The sequence below is a fragment of the Phyllobates terribilis genome, unplaced genomic scaffold (genome assembly GCF_046119375.1).
Source record: "Phyllobates terribilis strain yellow unplaced genomic scaffold, ASM4611937v1 Scaffold_2__4_contigs__length_985480577, whole genome shotgun sequence".
Classification (NCBI taxonomy): domain Eukaryota; kingdom Metazoa; phylum Chordata; class Amphibia; order Anura; family Dendrobatidae; genus Phyllobates; species Phyllobates terribilis.
In genome coordinates, this window is record NW_027362762.1 from 948,282,860 (window position 1) to 948,304,981 (window position 22,122).

A 22,122-nucleotide genomic window follows, 5' to 3' on the forward strand; every position below is an offset into this window, starting at 1 on the left:
CCGAGCTGGCTAAAGACTTTATCCGCCACATCTTCCGTCTCCATGGTCTGCCCCTCCACATCGTGTCGGATCGTGGGGTTCAGTTCACCTCTCGCTTCTGGAGAGCCACATGTAAGCTGCTGGACATTACCCTGGATTTCTCGTCCGCTTACCACCCTCAGTCCAATGGTCAAGTGGAGCGGATCAATCAGATCTTGTCCAGCTACCTCCGGCACTTCGTTGATGCTCACCACTCGGACTGGGTGGATCTCCTACCATGGGCCGAGTTCTCTTATAACAACCATGAGAGCGAGTCCTCTTCCAAATCCCCATTCTTTATAGTCGGTGGCCAACATCCCCGGATTCCACTTCCTGTCTCCGTTTCTGTGGACAACCCTGCTGCGGAGTCTCTTGTCAGCGAATTTTCTACTATTTGGGAGAGCACCAGGTCCGCTCTTCTTCTCTCCTCTGAGCGGATGAAGAGATATGCTGATAAGAGACGTCTGGATCCGCCCCAATTCCGTCCGGGAGACAAGGTTTGGCTCTCATCCAAACATGTGCGGCTCAAAGTACCCTCCTACAAGTTGGGTCCTCGATTCATCGGCCCCTTCGAAGTCCTCAGGCAAATTAACCCTGTGGCCTACAAATTAAAACTCCCGGCCACCCTACGGATCCCCAACTCCTTCCACGTATCTCTCCTCAAACCCGTTGTCTTTAACTTTTTTTCCAAAAATCCAGGTGCCCCTCCTTCTCCGGTTTCCGCTGATGACATCTTTGAGGTAGAGAGTATTCTGGCCTCCAAGAGGGTAAGAGGAAAAACCTTTTTTCTGGTAGATTGGAAGGGGTTTGGTCCTGAGGAGAGAACTTGGGAACCCAGGGAGAACATCAACGCCCCGCTTCTCCTTGAGAAATTTCTTTCTGGCCAATAAAAGAGGGGGCCTAAAGGGGGGGGTACTGTAGCATCGGCGTCTCTGCCCCGTTCTAGGCAGAGACGCCGTCCCTCTCACCTCCCCGCTCCTGGCGCGGCGTCCTCCAGCGCTTCTCTCCCCGCTGCTTCCGGCACGCGCTCCTTCCCCGGCAGTGTGCTTAGGGCGCGCGCGCGCGCGCTCCCCCTCTCTTAAAGGGACCGCGCGCGCCGTCCTAAGGAGTCCCCGGCCAATTGCCGGAGGACCTCCCATATAAAAGGCACCTCCTCCAAAATGGAGGTGCCCGAGCAATGTTGTAGCACTGTTCACTACTCTGCTTCAGCCCTCAGGTCCCGCTGTCAGTTACCTGCCAGATTCCTGCCAGTCTGCTGTCTAATTCCTGCCTGATATCCTGCTACCTGCCTGCTTGCCTGAGGTCCGACGGTCTGCCTTCCAACTCCTGTCAGTCTGTCTAAGGACCAGCTTGCCCGCTCACCTGGGAGCGCACATCTGCTACCTGCCTGCTAGCCTACCTGGAGGCTCTGCCGCCACGTGCTGTGACCACCCGCCTGTCCAGAGACTCCTGCCCGCTCACCTGGGAGCGCTCATCTGCTATCTGTCTGCTAGCCTACCTGGAGGCTCTGCCGTCACGTGCTGTGACCACCCGCCTGTCCAGAGACTCCTGCCCGCTCACCTGGGAGCGCTCATCTGCTGCCTGTCTGTTGGTCTTCCTGGAGGCTCCGCCGTCACATGCTGTGACCACCCGATTATCCAGAGACTCTCGCCTGCTCACCTGGGAGCTCACGTCTATCATCTGCCCCCACAGGTCGTACCAATCCTTTACCCAGAGACTGCCCCGGTCACTTGCCGTGACCTCCTGCCCGTTCATCCAGAGACTGCCCCGGTCACTTGCCGTGACCTCCTGCCCGTTCATCCAGAGACTGCCCCGGTCACTTGCCGTGACCTCCTGCCCGTTCATCCAGAGACTGCCCCGGTCACTTGCCGTGACCTCCTGTCCGTTCATTCAGAGACTGTCCTAGTCACCTGCTGTGACTGCCTGCCCGTCTACCCTGGTCGCCACCCGCTCCCTTACAAGGACCGCCCCCTTGTATAGTAGCTCAGAGGTTCCGCCTCCCAGACCCGTTACACATGCATGGATTTAATTTCTGTTTCTATTGCTTCTATCCATTTATTAGCTTCTTCTTCAGGAAGTTTAGATATGTCTTCCCAAGAGGTAGGCTCATAGATTTTTCTTATGCTTGTCTTGTATGAGAGACGTTTTGGTGGTTTTCCTTTGTTCTCTCTCATTGAATGTCTTGGTTCTGTGTCTGTTTGTAGTTGTGATTCTTCACTTTCAGTATTTTGTTCTTCATTGATTTCTACTTCTTTCTCATCAGATATTTCTTCAGTTATGTCACTATTGTTTTTCTCATATTTTGTTTCAACTGAAATCATAATGTCTTTATTTAAATCTTCAATGAATGTCACACTGTTACTCACCGTAACTCTGTCTGTTTTGGGATCTAGGATTCTATATCCTTTGCAATTTTCAATATATTCAACGAATATTCCTTCCATGGATTTGTTTTGAAGTTTGGAAAGTTTTTCTGCTGGAATGAATATAAAAACTTTACATCCAAAAATTTTTAAATGATTGACACTTGGTTTCATACCTTGACACAGTTCATATGGAGTTTTCATCAGTTTTCTGGAAAAAAGTCAGTTCTGTAGATATGTAGCTGTCATTGCTGCCTCACCCCAATATTTCTCTGGTAGTTTGGAATCTGTCAGCATACATCTTATCATTTCTGTTAGAGTTCTGTTTTTCCTTTCTACTGCTCCATTTCGTTCAGGTGTGTATGGAACAGTTTTCTGGTGTTCTATTCAATTTTGTCTTAAGTAGTCTTCTATTCTGTGACCTGTAAATTCACCTCCATTATCACTTTTGATGACAATTGGCTTCCTTTGAAATTTGTTACTTGATCTTGTTACATAGTCTACAAGTTTATCAAAAACTTCACTTTTGTTCTTAATTAAGTATGTGACTGTGTATCTTGAGTAGTCATCTATAAAAGTCAACATGTATCTATTGCCTCCTGATGTAGTCACTTTCATGGTTCCACATACGTCAGTATGCACCAAATCAAGTGGTCTTTCGCTTTTCATCTCACTTTCTTTTGGAATAGATATCCTTGTGGCTTTAGATTTTATACAACATTCACATCTTACGGTAATTGAGCAATCTGATATCTTTAAATCTTTTGTCAATTCTTTTCTCTGTAGTTCCCTTATATTGTCAGGGTGTCTATGTCCTAGACGTCTGTGCCACGGTTTTTTAAATTCTGTAGCTTTAAGAGCGTTTTCACTGTCATTTTCAGTAGAAGAATCATTTATTTGTTTTTTTCTTCTCTGATATTCATCAATTAGTCTTATTTTCACAAAATCTAATGTAATGTCAGTTTCTGGTCTCGTCTCAAGGGCATTTATCAAGGCTGTATACGAATCTGGTAAACTGCACAATAATATAGCTGCTACATGACTATCTTTATTGTCTTCACCAATAGATCTTAGCTGTGATATCATTTACATCATTGAGAATATGTGCTTCTGCATGTTGTCATTTGCACTCAATCTCATACTGTAAAGCTTTCTTAATAAAAATAACTTGTGATTCAAGCTAAGTCTTTCATACAGTTTTCTTAATTTTTCTCACATTCCTTTAGCTGTTTCTTCATTTCTTATATGTATTAATTGAGCATCATCCACTAATAAGCTAATAGTGGCTCTTGCTTGTCTATTCTTCTTATCCCATGTCTGATTATCTTGATCTGGTCTTTCTGTAACAATTACTTCCCATAAATCATCCTTAGATAACAACATCTCTACTTTGAATTTCCATAACTGATAATTTTCACTATTCAGTTTAGCTACTGTGAATTTCAGATCTGTGTTACTCATCATCTTTATATAGTCTTACTTGTTTAGAGAGTTGTACTGAAGATATTCTCCTGTTTTTCTTGCTGATAGTTGCTGTATGTCCTGCCTGTGTTGAATTCTCTGTAATTATATCCAGCTCCTGGGATCATGAATTCCTTTGTCACTCTGTATCTGGATTTATTTCCTTCTGTTTACAGAGCTTATCTGTGTGCTCTGTTATCTGGGGTTATAAACCAGGATCCTCTTGTAGTGTGGACCTGTAGTGTCTGGGCTTTAGTGTCTGGGTTCCAGCCTGGGCCCATAACCTGTCGCAGAGAGCATCTTCTTACAGTCACCACTGTACTTACAAGAGCTTCAATGAGCAAGATATCTTGAGTAAACCGTATTTACTTCATACTGGTTAAACTTGAGATACAATTCAGTGTCACACAGTCCGTGTGCTGCTGACATAACACATTCAGGAAAAGAAAGAAAAACACAGGAAGTAAAAACAACCAACAATTGAGAGCTTTTCTCACCTATTACAGCAAGCATATAACTTTACACACTATCGCCATCTGCTGTCTGGTTAGTATAAAGTCCTCCTTTCACTTATAATAAATTCTAATCTGTTGTATATGCCAACAGTTCCAGATGTGCTCAATCGGATTCAGGTCTGGGGAACGGGCGGGCCAGTCCATAGCTTCAATGCCTTCATCTTGCAGGAACTGCTGACACACTCCAGCCACATGAGGTCTGGCATTGTCCTGCATTAGGAGGAACCCAGGGCCAACCGCACCAGCATATGGTCTCACAAGGGGTCTGAGGATCTCATCTCGGTACCTAAGGGCAGTCAGGCTACCTCTGGAGAGCACATGGAACGCTGTGCGGCACTTCAAAGAAATACCACTCCACACCATTACTGACCCACTGCCAAACTGGTCATGCTGAAGGATGTTGCAGGCAGCAGATCGCTCTCCACGGCGTCTCCAGACTCTGTCACGTCTGTCACATGTGCTCAGTGTGAACCTGCTTTCATCTGTGTAGAACACAGGGCACCAGTGGCGACTTTGCCAATCCTGGTGTTCTGTGGCAAATGTCAAGCGTCCTGCACGGTGTTGGGCTGTGAGCACAACCCCATCTGTGGACGTCGGGTCCTCACACTACACTCATGGAGTCGGTTTCTAACCGTTTGTGCAGACACATGCACATTTGTGGCCTGCTGGGTTGTTGCCCTCCTACGGCCCCCTCCATGTCTCCTGGTGTACTGGCCTGTCTCCTGGTAGTGCCTCCAGCCTCTGGACACTACGCTGACAGACAAAGCAAACCTTGCCACAGCTCGCACTAATGTGCCATCCTGGATGAGGTGCACTACCTGAGAAACTTCTGTGGGTTGTAGAGTCCGTCTCATGGTACCATGAGTGTGAAAGCACAACCAACATTCAAAAGTGACCAAAACATCAGCCAGAAAGCATTGGTACTAAGATGTGATCTGTGGTCCCCACCTGCAGAACCACTCCTTTATTGAGTGTGTCTTGATATTTGCCAATAATTTCCATCTATTGTCTATTCCATTTGCACAACAGCATGTGAAATTGATCGTCAGTGTTGCTTCCTAACTGGACAGTTTGGTTTCACAGAAGTTTGATGTACTTGTAGTTATATTCTGTTGTTTAAGTGTTCCCTTTATTTTTTGAGCAGTGTATATTCAACCTACATGCTGTGCAGACATTCAGCTTGATGGTGCTATGGTAGAAAGTTTTGGAAGCAGTTGGCCTTTCTTTTCAAGCATTGGTTTGGTAGCTAATAGAGTTGGTACATCGACCACACTAGTAATCTCTACTGCAGTCAAATGCCCCACTAGAGCTTGCTAGCTCTCTAATGAAGGGCACTGTCATTTCTGTGCCTAGTTCTGCCACAAATGTTCCATATGTGAGGACACTCACTTGGCTCTCAGATTCTTCCACCGGGTAAGGCAGACAGCATAAGGTTTGCTTACCAGGATTAGTGGAGAACACCAGTGAGCGTCTTTGCAATTGACCTGTGGCTCAAAATCCAGCCTAGGAGGTGGAAGGCAAACCTTCTCTCTGAAAAGTTTCCTGGAGAGGAGTTTTTTCTATAATTTTTCAAGGATTTTTGCTGTTGCAGTTTTTAGATAATTTGAAGTCAGTGTATAAGAATATTGAAATGGCTAGGGAAAATTGCAGAAGGAGTTTAACTGTGATAGGATTGCAGGTCCGTTTGTGGATCCTCCTTTTCATAATTTGCTTGTGTCCATTCTTGGCTTGGTCCCTAAAAATGAGTTGGGTAAATTCAGATTGATACAGCCCTTGTCTTATTCCCCTTGGAACCCAGTGATGGAATTTTGAAGGAATAGTTGGTGGTTTCGTACACGCATTTTGAAGTTGGTAAGACGGTTGGGTACCGCTGGCGCATTATTAGCCGACTCAGACATTGAATCAGCCTACCATCTTTTACCGGTGCATCCCTCCTGTTATAAATTATTGGTTTGTCTGTTGGATGGATTTTTCTTCATAGACTAGTGGCTTGTTGACTGATTAATGATATGTTTGGTTGTCTCAGGTGTGCAGCAGCGGCAGTATTGGATCTTAGGACACTCATTTGTTTCTTGGGCACTGCAAAGGGCTGTGAATTGACCTGTAGGATTGAGTCTGGGAATGTCCACAGCAGATGTTTATTGGAAATGATTTGGAGGCCTACAGTGGGTAAAGTTATTGCCAAGAGAGGATGTAGTCAGCAGACGCTGCAAATAACCTGTCATTTTGGTAATGCACTCTTATGGTAATGAATTGGGTCATGTAAAGTTAGCAGATTTGATAGTTTTAATTAAATCAGATTTTGTTAGGCTTAAGGAATTATTTGCAACAAAAATGTGTGTTGTGCGCCTGAGACAAGCAAATTTCTTGTCTTCCTCATGGGGCGGGACATGGGCCCAGGAAAAACACATGCACAATGGCTTCACAGTAACTAGACATTGTAGTGGGTAAAAGATAAAGCAGGGCTACATACAGTGGCTTGCGAAAGTATTCACCCCTTTGGCACGTAAACTATTTTGTTACATTACAACCTGTGTTTAAATACTTTTGTAATCTGATTTGTGTGTGATGCATCAGATCTAAATAGTCTAATGTTAGTGAAGTGAAATGAGAAAAATTTTGGCATAAATTAAATTTATGGGATCAAATAACTAAAAATTGGCATGTGCATATGTATTCACCCCTTTTGCTATGAAGCCACTAAAAATTTCTGGTGCAAGCAATTCCCTTCATAAGTCACATGCTTAGTAACAGGACGTCCACCTGTGTGCAGTCTAATGTCACACGTCTGTCAGTGTATACACTTTACTTTTTCTGAAAGGCCACATCGGCTGCAACACCATTAACAAGAAGCACCACTAACCAAACACCATGAAGACCAAGGATATCTCCAAACAACACCATGAAGACCAAGGTGATCTCCAAACAACACCATGAAGACCAAGAGATCTCCAAACAACACCATGAAGACCAAGAAGATCTCCGAACAACACCATGAAGACCAAGAAGATCTCCAAACAAGTCAGGGACAAAGTTGTTGAGAAGTATAAGTCAGGATTGGGTTATAAAAAAATCTCTCAATCTCTGATGATCCCCACGAGCACCATTAAATCCATTATCATCAAATGGAAAGAACATGGTACCGCAAGAAACCTGCAAAGAGAGGGCTGCCCACCAGAACTCAGCCTGGGCAAGGAAGCCATTAATCAGAGTGGCAGCACAGAGACCAAAAGTAACCCTGTAGGAGCTGCAACAAGCAATACACTCCATAGAGGTGGCATTTATGGAAGAGTTGGCAGAAAAAAACTTCACTTAGACAAAAAAATTGTAAAGCTCTTTTTAAGTTTGCCAAAAGACACATGGCAGACTCCCCAAATGTATGGAGGAAAGTGCTGTGGTCAGCTAAGACCAAAATTGAACTTTTTGGCCACCAAGGTAAACGCTATGTCTTGTGCCAGACCAACACAGCTCATCATACCAAGAACACCATCCACACAGTGAAACATGGTGGTGGCAACTTCATGCTGTGGGGTGTTTTTTGTCAGAAGTGACAGGGAAAATGGTCTGAGTTGAGGAGGAAGATGGATGGTGTGGGATGTTCTTGAGCATCACCTGTTTCAGTCTGTCACTGATTTGAAACTGGGATGGAGATTCACCTTTCAACAAGACAATGACCCAAAGCATACTGCTAAAGAAACACTTAAGTGGTTAAGGGGAAACATGTAATTGATTTGGAGTGGCGGAGTCAAAGCCCAGACCTTAATCCATTTGAGAATCTGTGGTCAGACTTCAAGATCGCTGTTCACCAAAGGAAACCATCTAACTTGAAGGAGTTGGAGCAGTTTTGCCTTGAGGAACAGGAAAAAATACCAGTGGCAAGATGTGGCAAGGTCATAGAGACTTATCCAAAGTGACTTGCAGCTGTAATTACCGCAAAAGGAGGCTCTATAAAGTACTGACTGTAGGGGATGAATAGTTATGCACACTGAAGTTTTCAGTTATTTTGACCTATTTGTTGTTTACTTCACAATAAAAAGAAAACCAAATGTTCACAGTTGTAGACATGTTCTTTACATGAACTGATGCAAACCCTCAAAAAAAAAACCTGTGAAATTCCAGGTTGTGAGGTAGCAAAACATAAAAAAATTCCAAGGGGGTGAAGATTTTCACAAGCTACAGTATAATTGTTCTTGTTTACTTAATATGATTGTATAAATAAAGCTGTGACCACTCCCACTTGACCTGACCCCCCAAAAAAACAAAAAAACTGGTGTGTATGTCTTTATTCTAAAAAATGCCTAAAATATGATATGGTTGTTGGCACATGCAGTCGATTATATAAGGACCAAGTCAGACTTCGACTAATTTAACCTCCAGTGGACAGGTGACAGTTCCTTTAGACTATAGGGAATGTGGAATCCTATATTTGGAAAAGTAAGCATAGATCTCTCTTAATATACCTTATCCACTTCCTGCTCCATGATATATGTATATTGGAGTCCAATCCTCACAGGGCAAGTGCCCAATGTTTTATACTAGCTAGCTCCATCTAAATACTCTTGTCAATCTCTGACAGCGGCATTTAAGTGACTGGTGGGTAACCATTCAGCTGCTCCCCGCAATACAATCTCTGGGTGCCGATGGTTTGCTATTGTAACCTGCTGAAGGCCATTGCTGCCCTCATCTTGGTGCTCTTTTTAAGCCCAGCTACAGCCTCCTAGAAGATCATGATTTTTACTACATTAGCACAAGTGAAATTTAAAATACATCTATTTTTAAAATGAAAAAAAAAAGTTTGAATAACCCCTTTTTTTTCTCAAAATAAAGAAAAAAAGAATGAAAATAATATCCATATTTGCCATAAATGTCCAACCTATGAAAATATTAAATTATTTTACTGTAATGTAACTATTTTTTTTCACTTAAAACTTATTATTTTTAAGAAAAAAAGTCAGAATTGGCAACTCTTTTTAAAGAAGCACTCCCAGCAAAGTTTTTATCCTCTTAATATATTACAATCATATTATAAAGCACTGCTTACTTACAATTGCTTATTCTGCCTTCTATTCTCTTCTCTTTTCTCTGCTCAATATATAAACAGGATTTTCTTTTCCCTGCGTAAATCATTCCCCTCTTCAACTCCTGACCCTGCAGCTCCCTTTTTCCCCTGCCAGGGACTTTTGCAGTGACTCTTGATGTGTGCAGAGAAAATTAACCTCCTGTTTCTACAAAGAGATTAGAAGGATTCAGCTAGTCATTTTTTTAGGCACTTGATGCCATAGACCTAATGGAAAATAGAACAATTAGCTGGGTAGAAAGGAAAAAATTAGCAATTGTAAGTGTTAGAACCTTGCTCTTAGGTTTTTTCTATTGCTGGTCACATGACCTTGTTGGCCTATTTAGTCCTGCTCCGCCCTTCTGGCTTTGCTGGACTTCATTGTATTACTTCTCTTTAGCTAGCCGGTGCTCAGTATCTAACTCTGTTAGTTTGCTTGGTCTTCGGACCTCTGTGTTCTATATATTTTGTTTGTTCGTCTGTCTTCTACTATTTCTGTTAGGAGGTGTCCATTTTGCTTCCAGTCCCTAGTACTTGTAGGGATTCCTTCCCCACATCTATAGGTCTCCGTACAGACTAGCTGAGGACTTTAGCAGGTCTGATCGCAGGATCAGGTTCCCTGTTACATCGTAGGGATCAAGCTGAGTTCTATCGTAGGGACAGATCTCCTCTCTTTCCTTAGCTCTGGTAGCAGAACATAACAGTAAGTCCAGCCCGCAAATTCTCTAAGGAAAGATTTTTCTGTTCCATAATGGTGTCGGTTCAGGATTTGGCTCAACGCCTTCAGGGACTCTCTCTGGAGGTGGCCGAGCTCCATCAGCACGTGAGTAACTGTTCTGGAGCACATTTCTTGGAGCCTAAGGTACGTTTGCCTGATTTATTTTTTGGTGAACACCAAGAATTTTTTTCATTTAAAAATGCTTGCTTATTGTATTTTCGTTTGAGACCCAGGTCCTCTGGGGATGAATCCCAGCGCATAGGGTTCATAATGTCACTTTTGCGCAAAGAGCCTCAGGAGTGGGCCTTTTCTTTGCAGCCTAGTGATACATGCTTTAGATCAGTGGATAGTTTTTTTTCTGCTTTGGGGCTATTATATGATGATCCTGATCGTGTCTGCTAAGACTGAGTTGAGACGTTTGAGACAGGGATCAGGTAATGTGGAAAAATATTGTACTCATTTCCGTCGGTGGTCTACTCAAATAGGGTGGAACGATTCTGCTCTGAAGAGTCTGTTTCTTGCTGGACTTAGTGAAAGGGTTAAAGATCTGCTAATTGCTTATCCCACACCTGAAGATTTGCAACAGGCTATGCAATTAGCTATACGGGTGGATAGGAGACTGCGTGCAAGGGTTAATGAGAGCAAATCCTCTGCTATGTCAGTTTCTGGTCATGAGAATGTGTGTACTAACAGTTGAGAGCCGATGGAGATTGGAGCGATGGCACCTCGCTCTCAAGAAAAAGACCGCAGATTTTCTGAAGGTTTGTGTTTCTATTGCGGAAATTCTGGTCATTTCATTAAAAGCTGTGTGCTTCGTATGAAGAAAGAAAAAAAAATGGTCAGTCATGCCCGTATTGCCTGTTTAAATTCCAAGGGTGTATTTTTAGCTGCCTCCACTATTGCTCAGGAAAAATTAATGGAATTTCGGGTGTTTGTCGATTGTGGGTCTACTCTGAATGTAATTGATGGGGGATTCTTGAAAAAACTCAATTTAAAACCCGAACCTTTGTCATCCCCCATTGCTGTGGTTTCTGTGGATGGCTCCCCTTTGAAGAATGTTACTCTCAAGGTCTGTGAATTTCCCCTCACTATTAATGGTGTTCACCATGAGAATTTGGATTTGGTAGTTTTGAATAACTTGCCTTCTCCGGTGGTGTTGGGATTGCCCTGGTTAAAATTGCACAATCCTGTACTGGATTGGTCTACCAATGAAATTAAATCCTGGAGCCATAAATGTTATGACAAGTGTTGTAACGGGCGTATTGCAGCTGTGGATAGGGGGGAATTGCCTGTTCCTATTCAGGATTTTTGGAGAGTTTTTTCTGAGAAGGAATCGCAGGTTTTGCCTCCCCATAGAGACTATGATTGTACTATTGAATTTGTCCCTGGAGCGACTCTTCCTAAGAGTCGTTTATTTAATCTTACTATTCCTGAGAGAAAGGCTTTGGAGGAATACATACAGACAAGTTTGGCCGCCGGTCACATTAGGCCCTCTAAGTCTCCTGTGGCGGTTGGATTTTTTTTTTTGTAAAAAAAAAGGACGGCGGTTTACGTCCTTGTCTGGATTTTCGTGAGATTAACAAAATTACTGTACGCAATCCTTACCCACTGCCATTGATTCCTGATCTGTTTAACCAGTTAGTGGGGGCCAAGTGGTTCTCTAAAATTGACCTTCGGGGGGCATACAATCTGTTGCGCATGAAGGAGGGTGACGAATGGAAGACTGCTTTTAACACTCCTGTGGGTCATTTTGAGAATTTGGTTATGCCTTTTGGTCTTACTAATGCTCCTGCATTTTTTCAGAATCTTATTAATGACATCCTTAGACCTTTGATCGGCAAAAATGTGGTTGTGTATTTGGATGACATTTTGATTTATTCGCCGGATCTGGAGTCTCATTGGCGGAGCGTACGTGAGGTATTACAGTTATTAATGGACAATTCACTTTTTGCTAAGCTGGAGAAATGTGAGTTCGCTGTACAGAGAATTAGTTTTTTGGGCTACATTATCTCCAGCGAAGGTTTTGAGATGGACCCGGTGAAAGTTCAAGCTGTGCAGGAATGGCCTAGGCCTATTGGTTTGAAGTCGATACAGAGGTTTTTGGGTTTCGCCAATTATTATAGAAAATTCATTAAAAAATTTTCTATTATTGTCAAACCGCTGACCGATCTCACCAGGAAAGGTGCTGATGCGGTTCAGTGGACTTCTGAGGCCATTGAAGCTTTTGTGTATCTCAAGGAGAGGTTCACCTCTGCTCCCATCCTTATGCAGCCTGATGTGACTAAGCCGTTTTTGGTTGAGGTTGATGCTTCCTCTGTGGGGGTTGGTGCAGTATTGTCTCAGGATAACGGGGATGGAGTACATCCCTGTGCCTTTTTTTCAAAAAAATTTTCGGAGACTGAACTGAATTACGATATTGGTAATCGGGAATTATTGGCTATTAAACTCGCATTTGAACACTGGCGCCACCTCTTGGAAGGTGCTGAATTTCCCGTTCAGGTTTTTACGGATCATAAAAATCTGATATATCTTGATGCTGCCAAGCGCCTGAATGCCCGTCAGGCTAGGTGGGCACTGTTTTTCTCGCGGTTTAATTTTCCGTTACTTACATCCCAGGTACTAAGAATGTTAAGGCGGATGCCTTGTCTCGCAGTTTTTCTCCCATAGTCGGTGCTGAGAAAGAGGAGAACATTTTACAAGAAGGTGTTGTGATAGCTGCTTTGGACTCCGTTTTGGAAGATGAGATTCTTAAAGCACAGGAGAATGCCCCATCTAACACTCCCCATGGGAGGTTGTTTGTGCCTGGGACCTTTAGGAGAGATTTGTTTGTTGAGTGTCACGAATCTCGGTTGGCAGGTCATCCCGGGATCTCTGAGACCAAGAGACTGGTGGGTCGCAGTTTTTGGTGGCCTGGATGGCAGAAGGAAGTCAATCTACTATATGTGCTAGATCTAAGTCCTCACATACTCCTGCTGCGGGGTTGCTTTGCCCTCTGGAGGTTCCCAGTGCTCCTTGGACACATTTGGCTATGGACTTTATAACTGACCTTCCCCCCTCTGAGGGTTTTACTGTCATCTGGGTGGTCGTGGACCGTTTTAGCAAGATGTGTCACTTGGTTCCCTTCGTCAAACTGCCCTGCGCTAAGACTCTCGCTAAGGCCTTTGTCAAGGAAATTGTCAGACTTCATGGCGTTCCTACTGACATTGTTTCTGATAGGGGACCTCAGTTCGTGGCTCGTTTTTGGCGTGCCTTTTGTGACAGGTTGGGAGTTCATTTGTCGTTCTCATCCGGATATCATCCTGAATCTAATGGCCAGACAGAAAGGAAAAACCAGGATGTTGAGCAGTTCTTGCGTTGCTTTGTGCAGACAATCAAGAGGGGTGGTCTGAGTTTCTGCCACTTGCTGAATTTGCTCTGAACAATCATACATCTTCTTCTGCTGGTTGTTCGCCTTTTTTTTGTTGTTCTGGGAGACATCCGTCGTTTGGGTCGTTCTTCAAGTTGGTATCTGCCGTGCCTGAGGAGGAGAATTTTTCCGGCGATTTGGAGAGAGTTTGGACGGATGTGCGTGGTAATCTTCAGGAGGCTAACAGAAAATCTAAAGACTACTTTGATAGGAAACGACAGGAGGTTTTGTTCGCTGTTGGTGACATGGTTTGGTTGTCCTCTAGGAATCTGCGGTTGAGGATTCCTTCTAAGAAATTGGGTCCCAAGTTTGTAGGGCCCTTTAAGGTGCTTCAGGTTGTCAACCAATCTGCTGTTAGGTTGGAGGTTCCTACCTCCTGGAGAATTAATCCGGTGTTTCATGTCTCTCTGTTAAAAAAAGCTGTTGTGTCGGATTGTGACGCCTCTGCCTCTGTTCCTCCGGTGGTGGAGGACGGGGAATATGAAATTTCTCGCATCCTTAATTCTAGACGGTATAGAGGTAGTTTGCAGTATCTCGTGGCCTGGAAAGGTTTCGGACCCGAGGATAACTCATGGGTGAGGTCGGATGATGTTTCCGCGTCCAGACTTATCAGAGCGTTTCACAGGAGATTTCCTGATAAGCCTGGTCCTAGGGGATCCGGAGGATCCTCTTAGAAGGGGGGGTACTGTTAGAACCTTGCTCTTAGGTTTTTTCTATTGCTGGTCACATGACCTTGTTGGCCTATTTAGTCCTGCTCCGCCCTTCTGGCTTTGCTGGACTTCATTGTATTACTACTCTTTAGCTAGCCGGTGCTCAGTATCTAACTCTGTTAGTTTGCTTGGTCTTCGGACCTCTGTGTTCTATATATTTTGTTTGTTCGTCTGTCTGCTACTATTTCTGTTAGGAGGTGTCCATTTTGCTTCCAGTCCCTAGTACTTGTAGGGATTCCTTCCCCACATCTATAGGTCTCCGTACAGACTAGCTGAGGACTTTAGCAGGTCTGATCGCAGGATCAGGTTCCCTGTTACATCGTAGGGATCAAGCTGAGTTCTATCGTAGGGACAGATCTCCTCTCTTTCCTTAGCTCTGGTAGCAGAACATAACAGTAAGTACACAGTGCTCTTATAATATGATGACTGCAACATATTAAGAGGATAAAAACTTTGGTGGAAATTCTGCATTACGCCAGTAAAATAATAAAAACCTATATAAGTTTTGTAACACCATAATTATAGCGACTTGAAGAATCACATTGCCGGCTCATTATGTTCGGTTCAGTAAATGTTGTATAAATGTTGAATTGTGTATTTTTTAACTTTTCATGGCATGAAGAATTTTTAATGCTGTCAATCAGAACTGCAAAAGCAAACAAATCTACATTCCTGTGATCATCTATTGATTACCTCTTCACCATGAGTGCGGGTTAGATGAGGGTCTGTGTGGACCATTGCTTTGACGCGTGACCTGCAATACATAAATAGACAAATACATCAAGCTAATCTACATTATGGATGACACAGGGTGCGAAGCAGAGGGGTTACTTGAAGTGCCTCACCTACTATATGCCATTATAATAAGAGAATACAAGTAGAATGTGTTGAGAAAGAAGTATACACAATTCATACGTATTATATATATATGCAAATCATACATGTAGAGATTTTTCTGTATTTTCATGACTATGAAAATTGTACATTCACACTGAAGGCATCAAAACTATGAATTAACACATGTGGAATTATATACTTAACAAAAAAGTGTGAAACAACTGAAAATATGTCTTATATTCTAGGTTCTTCAAAGTAGCCACCTTTTGCTTTGATGACTGCTTTGCACACTCTTGGCATTCTCTTGATGAGTTTCAAGAGGTAGTCACCGGAAATGGTTTTCACTTCACAGGTGTGCCCTGTCAGGTTTAATAAGTGGGATTTCTTGCCTTATAAATGGGGTCGGGACCATCAGTTGTGTTGTGCAAAAGACTGGTGGATACACAGCTGATAGTCCTACTGAATAGACTGTTAGAATTTGTATTATGGCAAGAAAAAAGCAACTAAGTAAAGAAAAACGAGTGGCCATCATTACTTTAAGAAATGAAGGTCAGTCAGTCCGAAAAATTGGGAAAACTTTGAAAGTGTCCCCAAGTGCAGTTGCAAAAACCATCAAGCTCTACATAGAAACTGGCTCACATGAGGACCGCCCGAGGAATGGAAGACCAAGAGTTACCTCTGCTTCTGAGGATAAGTTTATCCGAGTCACCAGCCTCAGAAATCACAGGTTAACAGCAACTCAGATTAGAGACCAGGTCAATGCCACAGAGTTCTAGCAGCAGACACATCTCTACAACAATTGTTAAGAGGAGACTTTGTGCAGCAGGCCTTCATGGTAAAATAGCTGCTAGGAAACCAATTCAAGGACAGGCAACAAGCAGAAGAGACTTTTTTTGGGCTAAAGAACACAAGGAATGGACATTAGACCAGTGTAAAACTGTGCTTTGGTCTGCGTTTAGTTGGACCATCATTTATTTTTCAACAGGACAATGACCCCAAACACACCTCCAGGCTGTGTAAGGGCTATTTGACCAAGAGGGAGAGTGATGGAGTGCTACGCCAGATGACCTGGCCTCCACAGTCACCAGACCTGAACCCAATCGAGATGGTTTGGGGTGAGCTGGACCGCAGACTGAAGGCAAAAGGGCCAACAAGTCCTAAGCATCTCTGAGAACTCCTTCAAGATTGTTGGAAGACCATTTCCGGTGACTACCTCTTGAAGCTCATCAAGAGAATGCCAAGAGTGTGCAAAGCAGTCATCAAAGCAAAAGGTGGCTACTTTGAAGAACCTAGAATATAAGACATATTTTCATTTGTTTCACACTTTTTTGTTAAGTATATAATTCCACATGTGTTAATTCATAGTTTTGATGCCTTCAGTGTGAATGTACAATTTTCAAAGGCATGAAAATACAGAAAAATCTTTAAATGAGAAGGTGTGTCCAAACTTTTGGTCTGTACTGTATATACACAATGCATTCATACATATGAATCACACATACACGACAAACACACACATACATACATACAGACAAGTGAGAAGGTAAGGAAGAAGAAGGGCATATATGTATAACTAGATGGTGGCCCGATTCTAATGCATCGGGTAATCTAGAATATGCATGCGGCTGACCGGGCGCGACTAAGCAGGAAAGCAGTGTTTAAATGGGTTGTGCACTACTTTTAATTAACTTCACAATGTATCCCCTTGGTGCCCCTAATGAATTTTGTCATTACGTCATGTTGTCAATCCTGCTTGTGACAACATCGCTGACGACGCACAGCCAGCACGTAATTCTCCCGCCTGCAGCCGGATCTTGCTTCCGTTTACATCACGACTATTTGCGGCTGCAGCCGGGGGTCTGCTTTTCCACGCACCACAGTGAATGACGGGCTGTGGGCGGGGTTATCCCTCATCGTGTCACATCCAGCATCCACCGCGCGCTCTGTCAATGTGGTTTGTATGGCTCCGTCATTCCTCTAATCCTGGTTTGTATGGCTGACTTATCTTGGATTGTACGCCTTCCTCATCTTAGCTTGTATGGCCTGCTTATCCTGGTTTTGTATGACCTTCTCATTCCCCCATCTCTACAGCACAGTTTAAAAACTAAACCCTAATCCTCCCCTTGTTTCCTTTTCTCTGCTCCGGCGCTGTCTGTCCTGTTTTCAGCAGCGCCTCGCAGGATGTGAGGCACAGCACGCGCTCTCAGATACTGCTGTGATTAGCTGCTGTCTGTAAATTCGCTGCTTTCCACGCCGGGACTAAGTGCGTGGAGAGGCACAAATCTGCATTCACTTTAGTAGCACATGCTGCAGATGTCGCTATGAAGATTTAACAATAATACAATGAATACACAAAATAATACTTTATTAACTATTATTGGTTATAGAACTTAATACAACTGAACAAAATTATTAAACAGATGATCAAAATATATAAACTATTCCATGAATATGTAACAATATTTTACAATAAATCATAGGACAAAAGAGGTACGGCCCTAGAATATATTTCTTAACAATATCAACCTAAAATATTTTTGAACACAACATTTTTGGTGAATACTTTTGGACTATCTGTAAGCAACTTTCCTTGTAAATGGGTATCCAAAACTTGCACCTTAACATTGGATCTCATTTTAACTCTTGAAAATGCAACATAGAGTTGTCCATGACCAAAAACGGGCTCCGGTAAATATATGCCAACACGTTGTAGAGTTTGACCTTGTGACTTGTTTATTGTCATGGCAAATGCTGGTTTTACTGGAAACTGTCGACGTCGAAGCCTAAATGGAAGACCGGTGTCTGAAGGACATAAATCAATGCGTGGAATGAACACTTCGTCTCCTTTTGCAGATCCAGTGATCACTCTTGATTGAATTATGTGGGAATGGAGTCCAGTAACAATAAGGCGAGTTCCATTACATAGACCATTTCTTGTATTTAGATTCCGAAGCAACATTACGATTGCTCCAACTTTAAGTTGTAGTCTGTGGGATGGCATTCCTGATGGCGTAACACTATTTAAAAATTCAACTGGATAATGCTCTCGTTCATCTTCATTGTCGACATGCACCGAATCATCACTTTTGTACAATTTATACTCTCCATGCATTCTATCCATCACACGGGAATTTAGCAGAGCTACGTCATCGTTCTTGGGACAGAGAATTGCATAGGAAGAGGCCCTCTCAACACTGCTTTGGTCGTTCACATCTATTTCAACGTGTTGTCTAAAAACATCACTTACGATGCAGTCAGTGCACAACATGTCTTCTGGTATTTCAATAATGTCTTCTCCAAGGTTATATTCATTGCTAAGTTCACCATTACCAAGTTTAAGAAACCAGTTGCTGTACTCTGGGTCAGAAGATCGCATGTTGTTAATTAGTTGTAGTTTATTAAACTCTTTCCAAAGGTCTGACATTTTTAAGGTTGACTCGATAATATTTGTTCTTGTTCCATTCGGTACAACTGGAAGGCATTGCCTAAAATCTCCGCCAAGGACAAAAACTTTACCTCCAAAAGGAATTTCATTTTTTTCAGCAATATTTGTAGTTATAACTTCACGCAGAAGTCTGTCAATTAAGCTCAAAGCATATTTGGGCGCCATGGTGCACTCATCAAGTATCAAAAGATTTGCACTGTTCAACTGTTTTCCTGCAAATGTGTCTTGTTTGATTCTGGAAACGGAGATTTCATTGACCGGAACTGGTATCCCAAAGAGTGAATGCATAGTGCGACCTCCTCTTAAAAGGTTTGCTGCAATACCTGTTGTAGCCGATGGCAATACGACTTTTCCTAACCCTCTAACGTGATGCATTAAAACTTCATAGAGGTATGTTTTACCGCTGCCTCCAGGACCGTCAATAAAGAAACATTTTGCCATTGGATCGGCTTGGTTTTCTACAGCGCTCACAATAGTGTCATATGCAATCTGTTGTTCTTGATTTAAGGAGTTTTTCTTCTCTGTTGCCAACAATAATTCATAAGCTTCGTCATACTCTTGAATTTGAGCAACTTGACTTGCAGGCTGTGGCAAATTAAAGTCTGAAAACGTTTTTCCATGCAGTAGTAGGACATTTTGGAAATCTTGCATGGCATAAGATTCGCAATTGTGATAATTTCCACTTTTGTTGTGAAGACGTAAGCAGTAATCTTCAATTATATGTGACGCGCCCCCTGGGACATATTCCTTTTTGAGGGGAATACCCGGCACCGGATCAGATGGGGGGTTGTAGTCTCCGAGCGGCTGTGACCCGGTCCCGTGCCCAGGGCGTCAAGCTAAGTGTTATGTGGCAGCTTTACAGATGTTACTAAAGTTCTTTTGTGTCGACTACGCCACCCGTTGTGATGCGGTCACTGTGGCCGCCGCTGCTGCAGGGTCCGCTGAGGCTGATGGTGGATGTGCAGCTTGGTGGGATAACCCCCAACGGGAGGGGTATAGCCTCAGAGGGGACAGGCGCAGAGGATGGGGGTTGTGGTGGTGCGGTGCAGCCGGCAATGAAGACAGACTCGGGTTGTGCAGTTAAGGGAGTTTACTTACTGCTGATGTTTCGGTCACTCCAGCTGTTAGTGACCACCCGAGCCGTGCTGCGTCCACCAGGTCCTGGATTCGGCCAACCCCCAAACAAGTCCGGAGCGTGGCCCTGAGCTCTCGCTCTGTCCTTTCTTCAGCCGTCCCCACCAGTGATCCACCTAGGTCCAGCTCCCTCGGGCCTTCTGTTGGGCAACCCTTGGCCTTAGGTTCCCTGACCCTCCATGTGGTATGCCTTCAGGGTGGATGTAGTGGGTGGCCGTGGCAGATGCTGCCCACAGCCTCCGGTCTCTGGCTAGGGATGTTTTTGCCCCCACCAGCTTGGGTTCCGGTACCCTTGTGCTGACTCCTCACCCGGTGCTCTAATTTGGGTTCTTGGGTCCCTTCAGTCTTCCCCCTCTGGGTCTTTCTCTTTCTTTCTCCTCTCTCTCTCTCCAGGGCTGCTGTTTTCTTCTCTCTCCTCTCCAACTGACTTGTTCTCAGCGTCTGACCCTGATCTAAGTTGGTGCCCTCCTTATATATCCCTCTATGTGTGAGCTCAGGTGACCAGCACCCAATGAGCTCCTATCACTACCCAGACTGCTCCCCCTATCTGCCCCTACACTACATGGGATGTACCACCCCCCTCCCACTCCAGCCAGGAACAGGCTCGGTTGTACCTGCACATTTCTAAGTGGGAGTACCGTCGGCCTGCTCCTCTGGAATGGGATGTATGTAGTGCATGCAGTCTATCTGAGCTCAGTTCCACACTCCTTCCTTACCCGGGAGTGGAATATCACACCTCTGGGTTGAGGTGCAATACCCCTGTAGCAGCCGAATCCTCAGGGTGCTACATTCCCCCCTGGTAAATCACAGCACGTCCTCGGGCTGTAAAGACATAAAACACCAAAACATACAATTTTTTTCATATAAACATATAAAACATATAAAACATTATATATATAAAACTTTTTTATATAAACATTCTCGTAGACTTCTCTTGTCTCTGGTTCCTCCTCCGGACACTGTGCAACGTGTGTCCGGGAAAAGTGCGACAGTCTCTTAGAAAAACTGGTTTTCTATAAAACCGGTAGGGGGCGCTTTAGGAAGCGCAACTATATACAGGGAAAGTTGAAAGTTGGCCGCTCTCAGTCCTCGGCCAGGTAGAGGGTAGGGAATGGCTGCTCACAGTCCTCAGCCTGTAGGATGAAGGGGTTAACGGGTAAACAGTTCCCTGGTCCCAACGGGGACTATTTTAGCAGCAGCAACAGTTCCAGTTTCAGTTCCTTTATACCCCGATTGGGTAACTATTTACATCACTTCTCGGCCGCACTCAACGGCGTCTTCCTCCTGCTCTTTCTTGATATGATGTTTCTTCAGACCCGTCCGGGTCCTCTGGCTCCTCCTCTCCGTACCGCAACTCCTCCTCCGTCAAGCGGTGTACGTGGAGGGCGTAAGGTCCTTTGGCACACTTGTGCCGGGTGAAAGTGACCTCGTCTCCGACGTAGAGGTCACGGCCTTTGTGACCTTCCGGCAGGTGGGACTCGACGTCTCTGCGCGTCACAAAAACGTCACCGCGGTTGTTACGGTCCCGAATAAAGCCCCACCCATGCTGCGGGTTGAACTTTATCACTGTCCCGATGGTGCGGGGACAATGCGCTGCACGGGGGTTCCTCCTAGTCCGGCTCTTCTGCTCCGCGCTCTGGATTTGGGCCTGTTGTTCTCTGACCCGCCTCTCCTCCCGTTCTCTCTTAAACTCTGCCAGCTGTTGACGGCAACACTCTGTACGTTCAGCTGCGGCTGCCCGAGTTTCTCCGGTGAACCCCATCAAATCTTCTCCCGTGGGGTCCCACACGAATTGGGCTTCTGCTAGAGGAGGCGAGACCCGAGCCACGGGCTTCGGAGCCGGGATTAGGGGCTCACACAAGGGCCCTAGTCTTTGCTGCCGCTCCAGCTCAGGGTACCCTTCGGGCCAGATGAAGGGCCGCCCGTCCGGCCATGTGAGCTGGCCGAAGAGGTCCTCCCCCAGGTGTGGCACCCTAGGTATTGCGGGCGCGGGCGCGGTGGTGGTGGCGCCCGGGTTGCCCAGGCCTTGCGGCCAGGCCTGGGGCACCTGGAAGGTGAAGGGCACCGTTAGGACGGCGGCGCCCTGGGCTACCTGGCCTTGCGGCCAGGCCGGAGGCTCCGCGGAGGTAGGGGGCGCTGTTGGTGGTGCGGCGCCCGGGGGTACTAGGCCTTGCGACCAGGCTGGTGGTAATTCCTGCTTTGTCACGCTCCAGGTCGAGGCGCGTGACGTCACAGGGGTCGCTGCGGCGGCTTCCGGTCGGGGCCTAGTCCATGGCGGTGACCTGGCGGCTACGGGCACAGCAGGGGGACTTTCGGGCTCTGCGACGGGGAGCTGGGGCAGGTGGGCGGTTTCTCGGCTTGGGGTATAGGCGTCCCCTTTACCTGCCTCCATGCGTTCGGCTCCCTCCTCGGCGCCGTCTCCGGCCTTGGGTCCTCCCGCGCCATCCTCAGAGGCGGTC

General features: G+C 44.9%; 1 protein-coding gene across 1 annotated transcript in view; it reads right to left on the reverse strand.

Annotated features, from left to right (window-relative positions):
* LOC141253094 (cell surface glycoprotein CD200 receptor 1-A-like) overlaps positions 1-22,122 on the reverse strand; it is a 181,151-nt gene that overhangs the window by 47,073 nt on the left and 111,956 nt on the right. Inside the window, exon 5 of the mRNA XM_073670853.1 lies at positions 14,941-15,001. Within this exon, the coding sequence (XP_073526954.1) occupies positions 14,941-15,001 (61 nt within the window). The remainder of the gene's footprint in view (positions 1-14,940; positions 15,002-22,122) is intronic.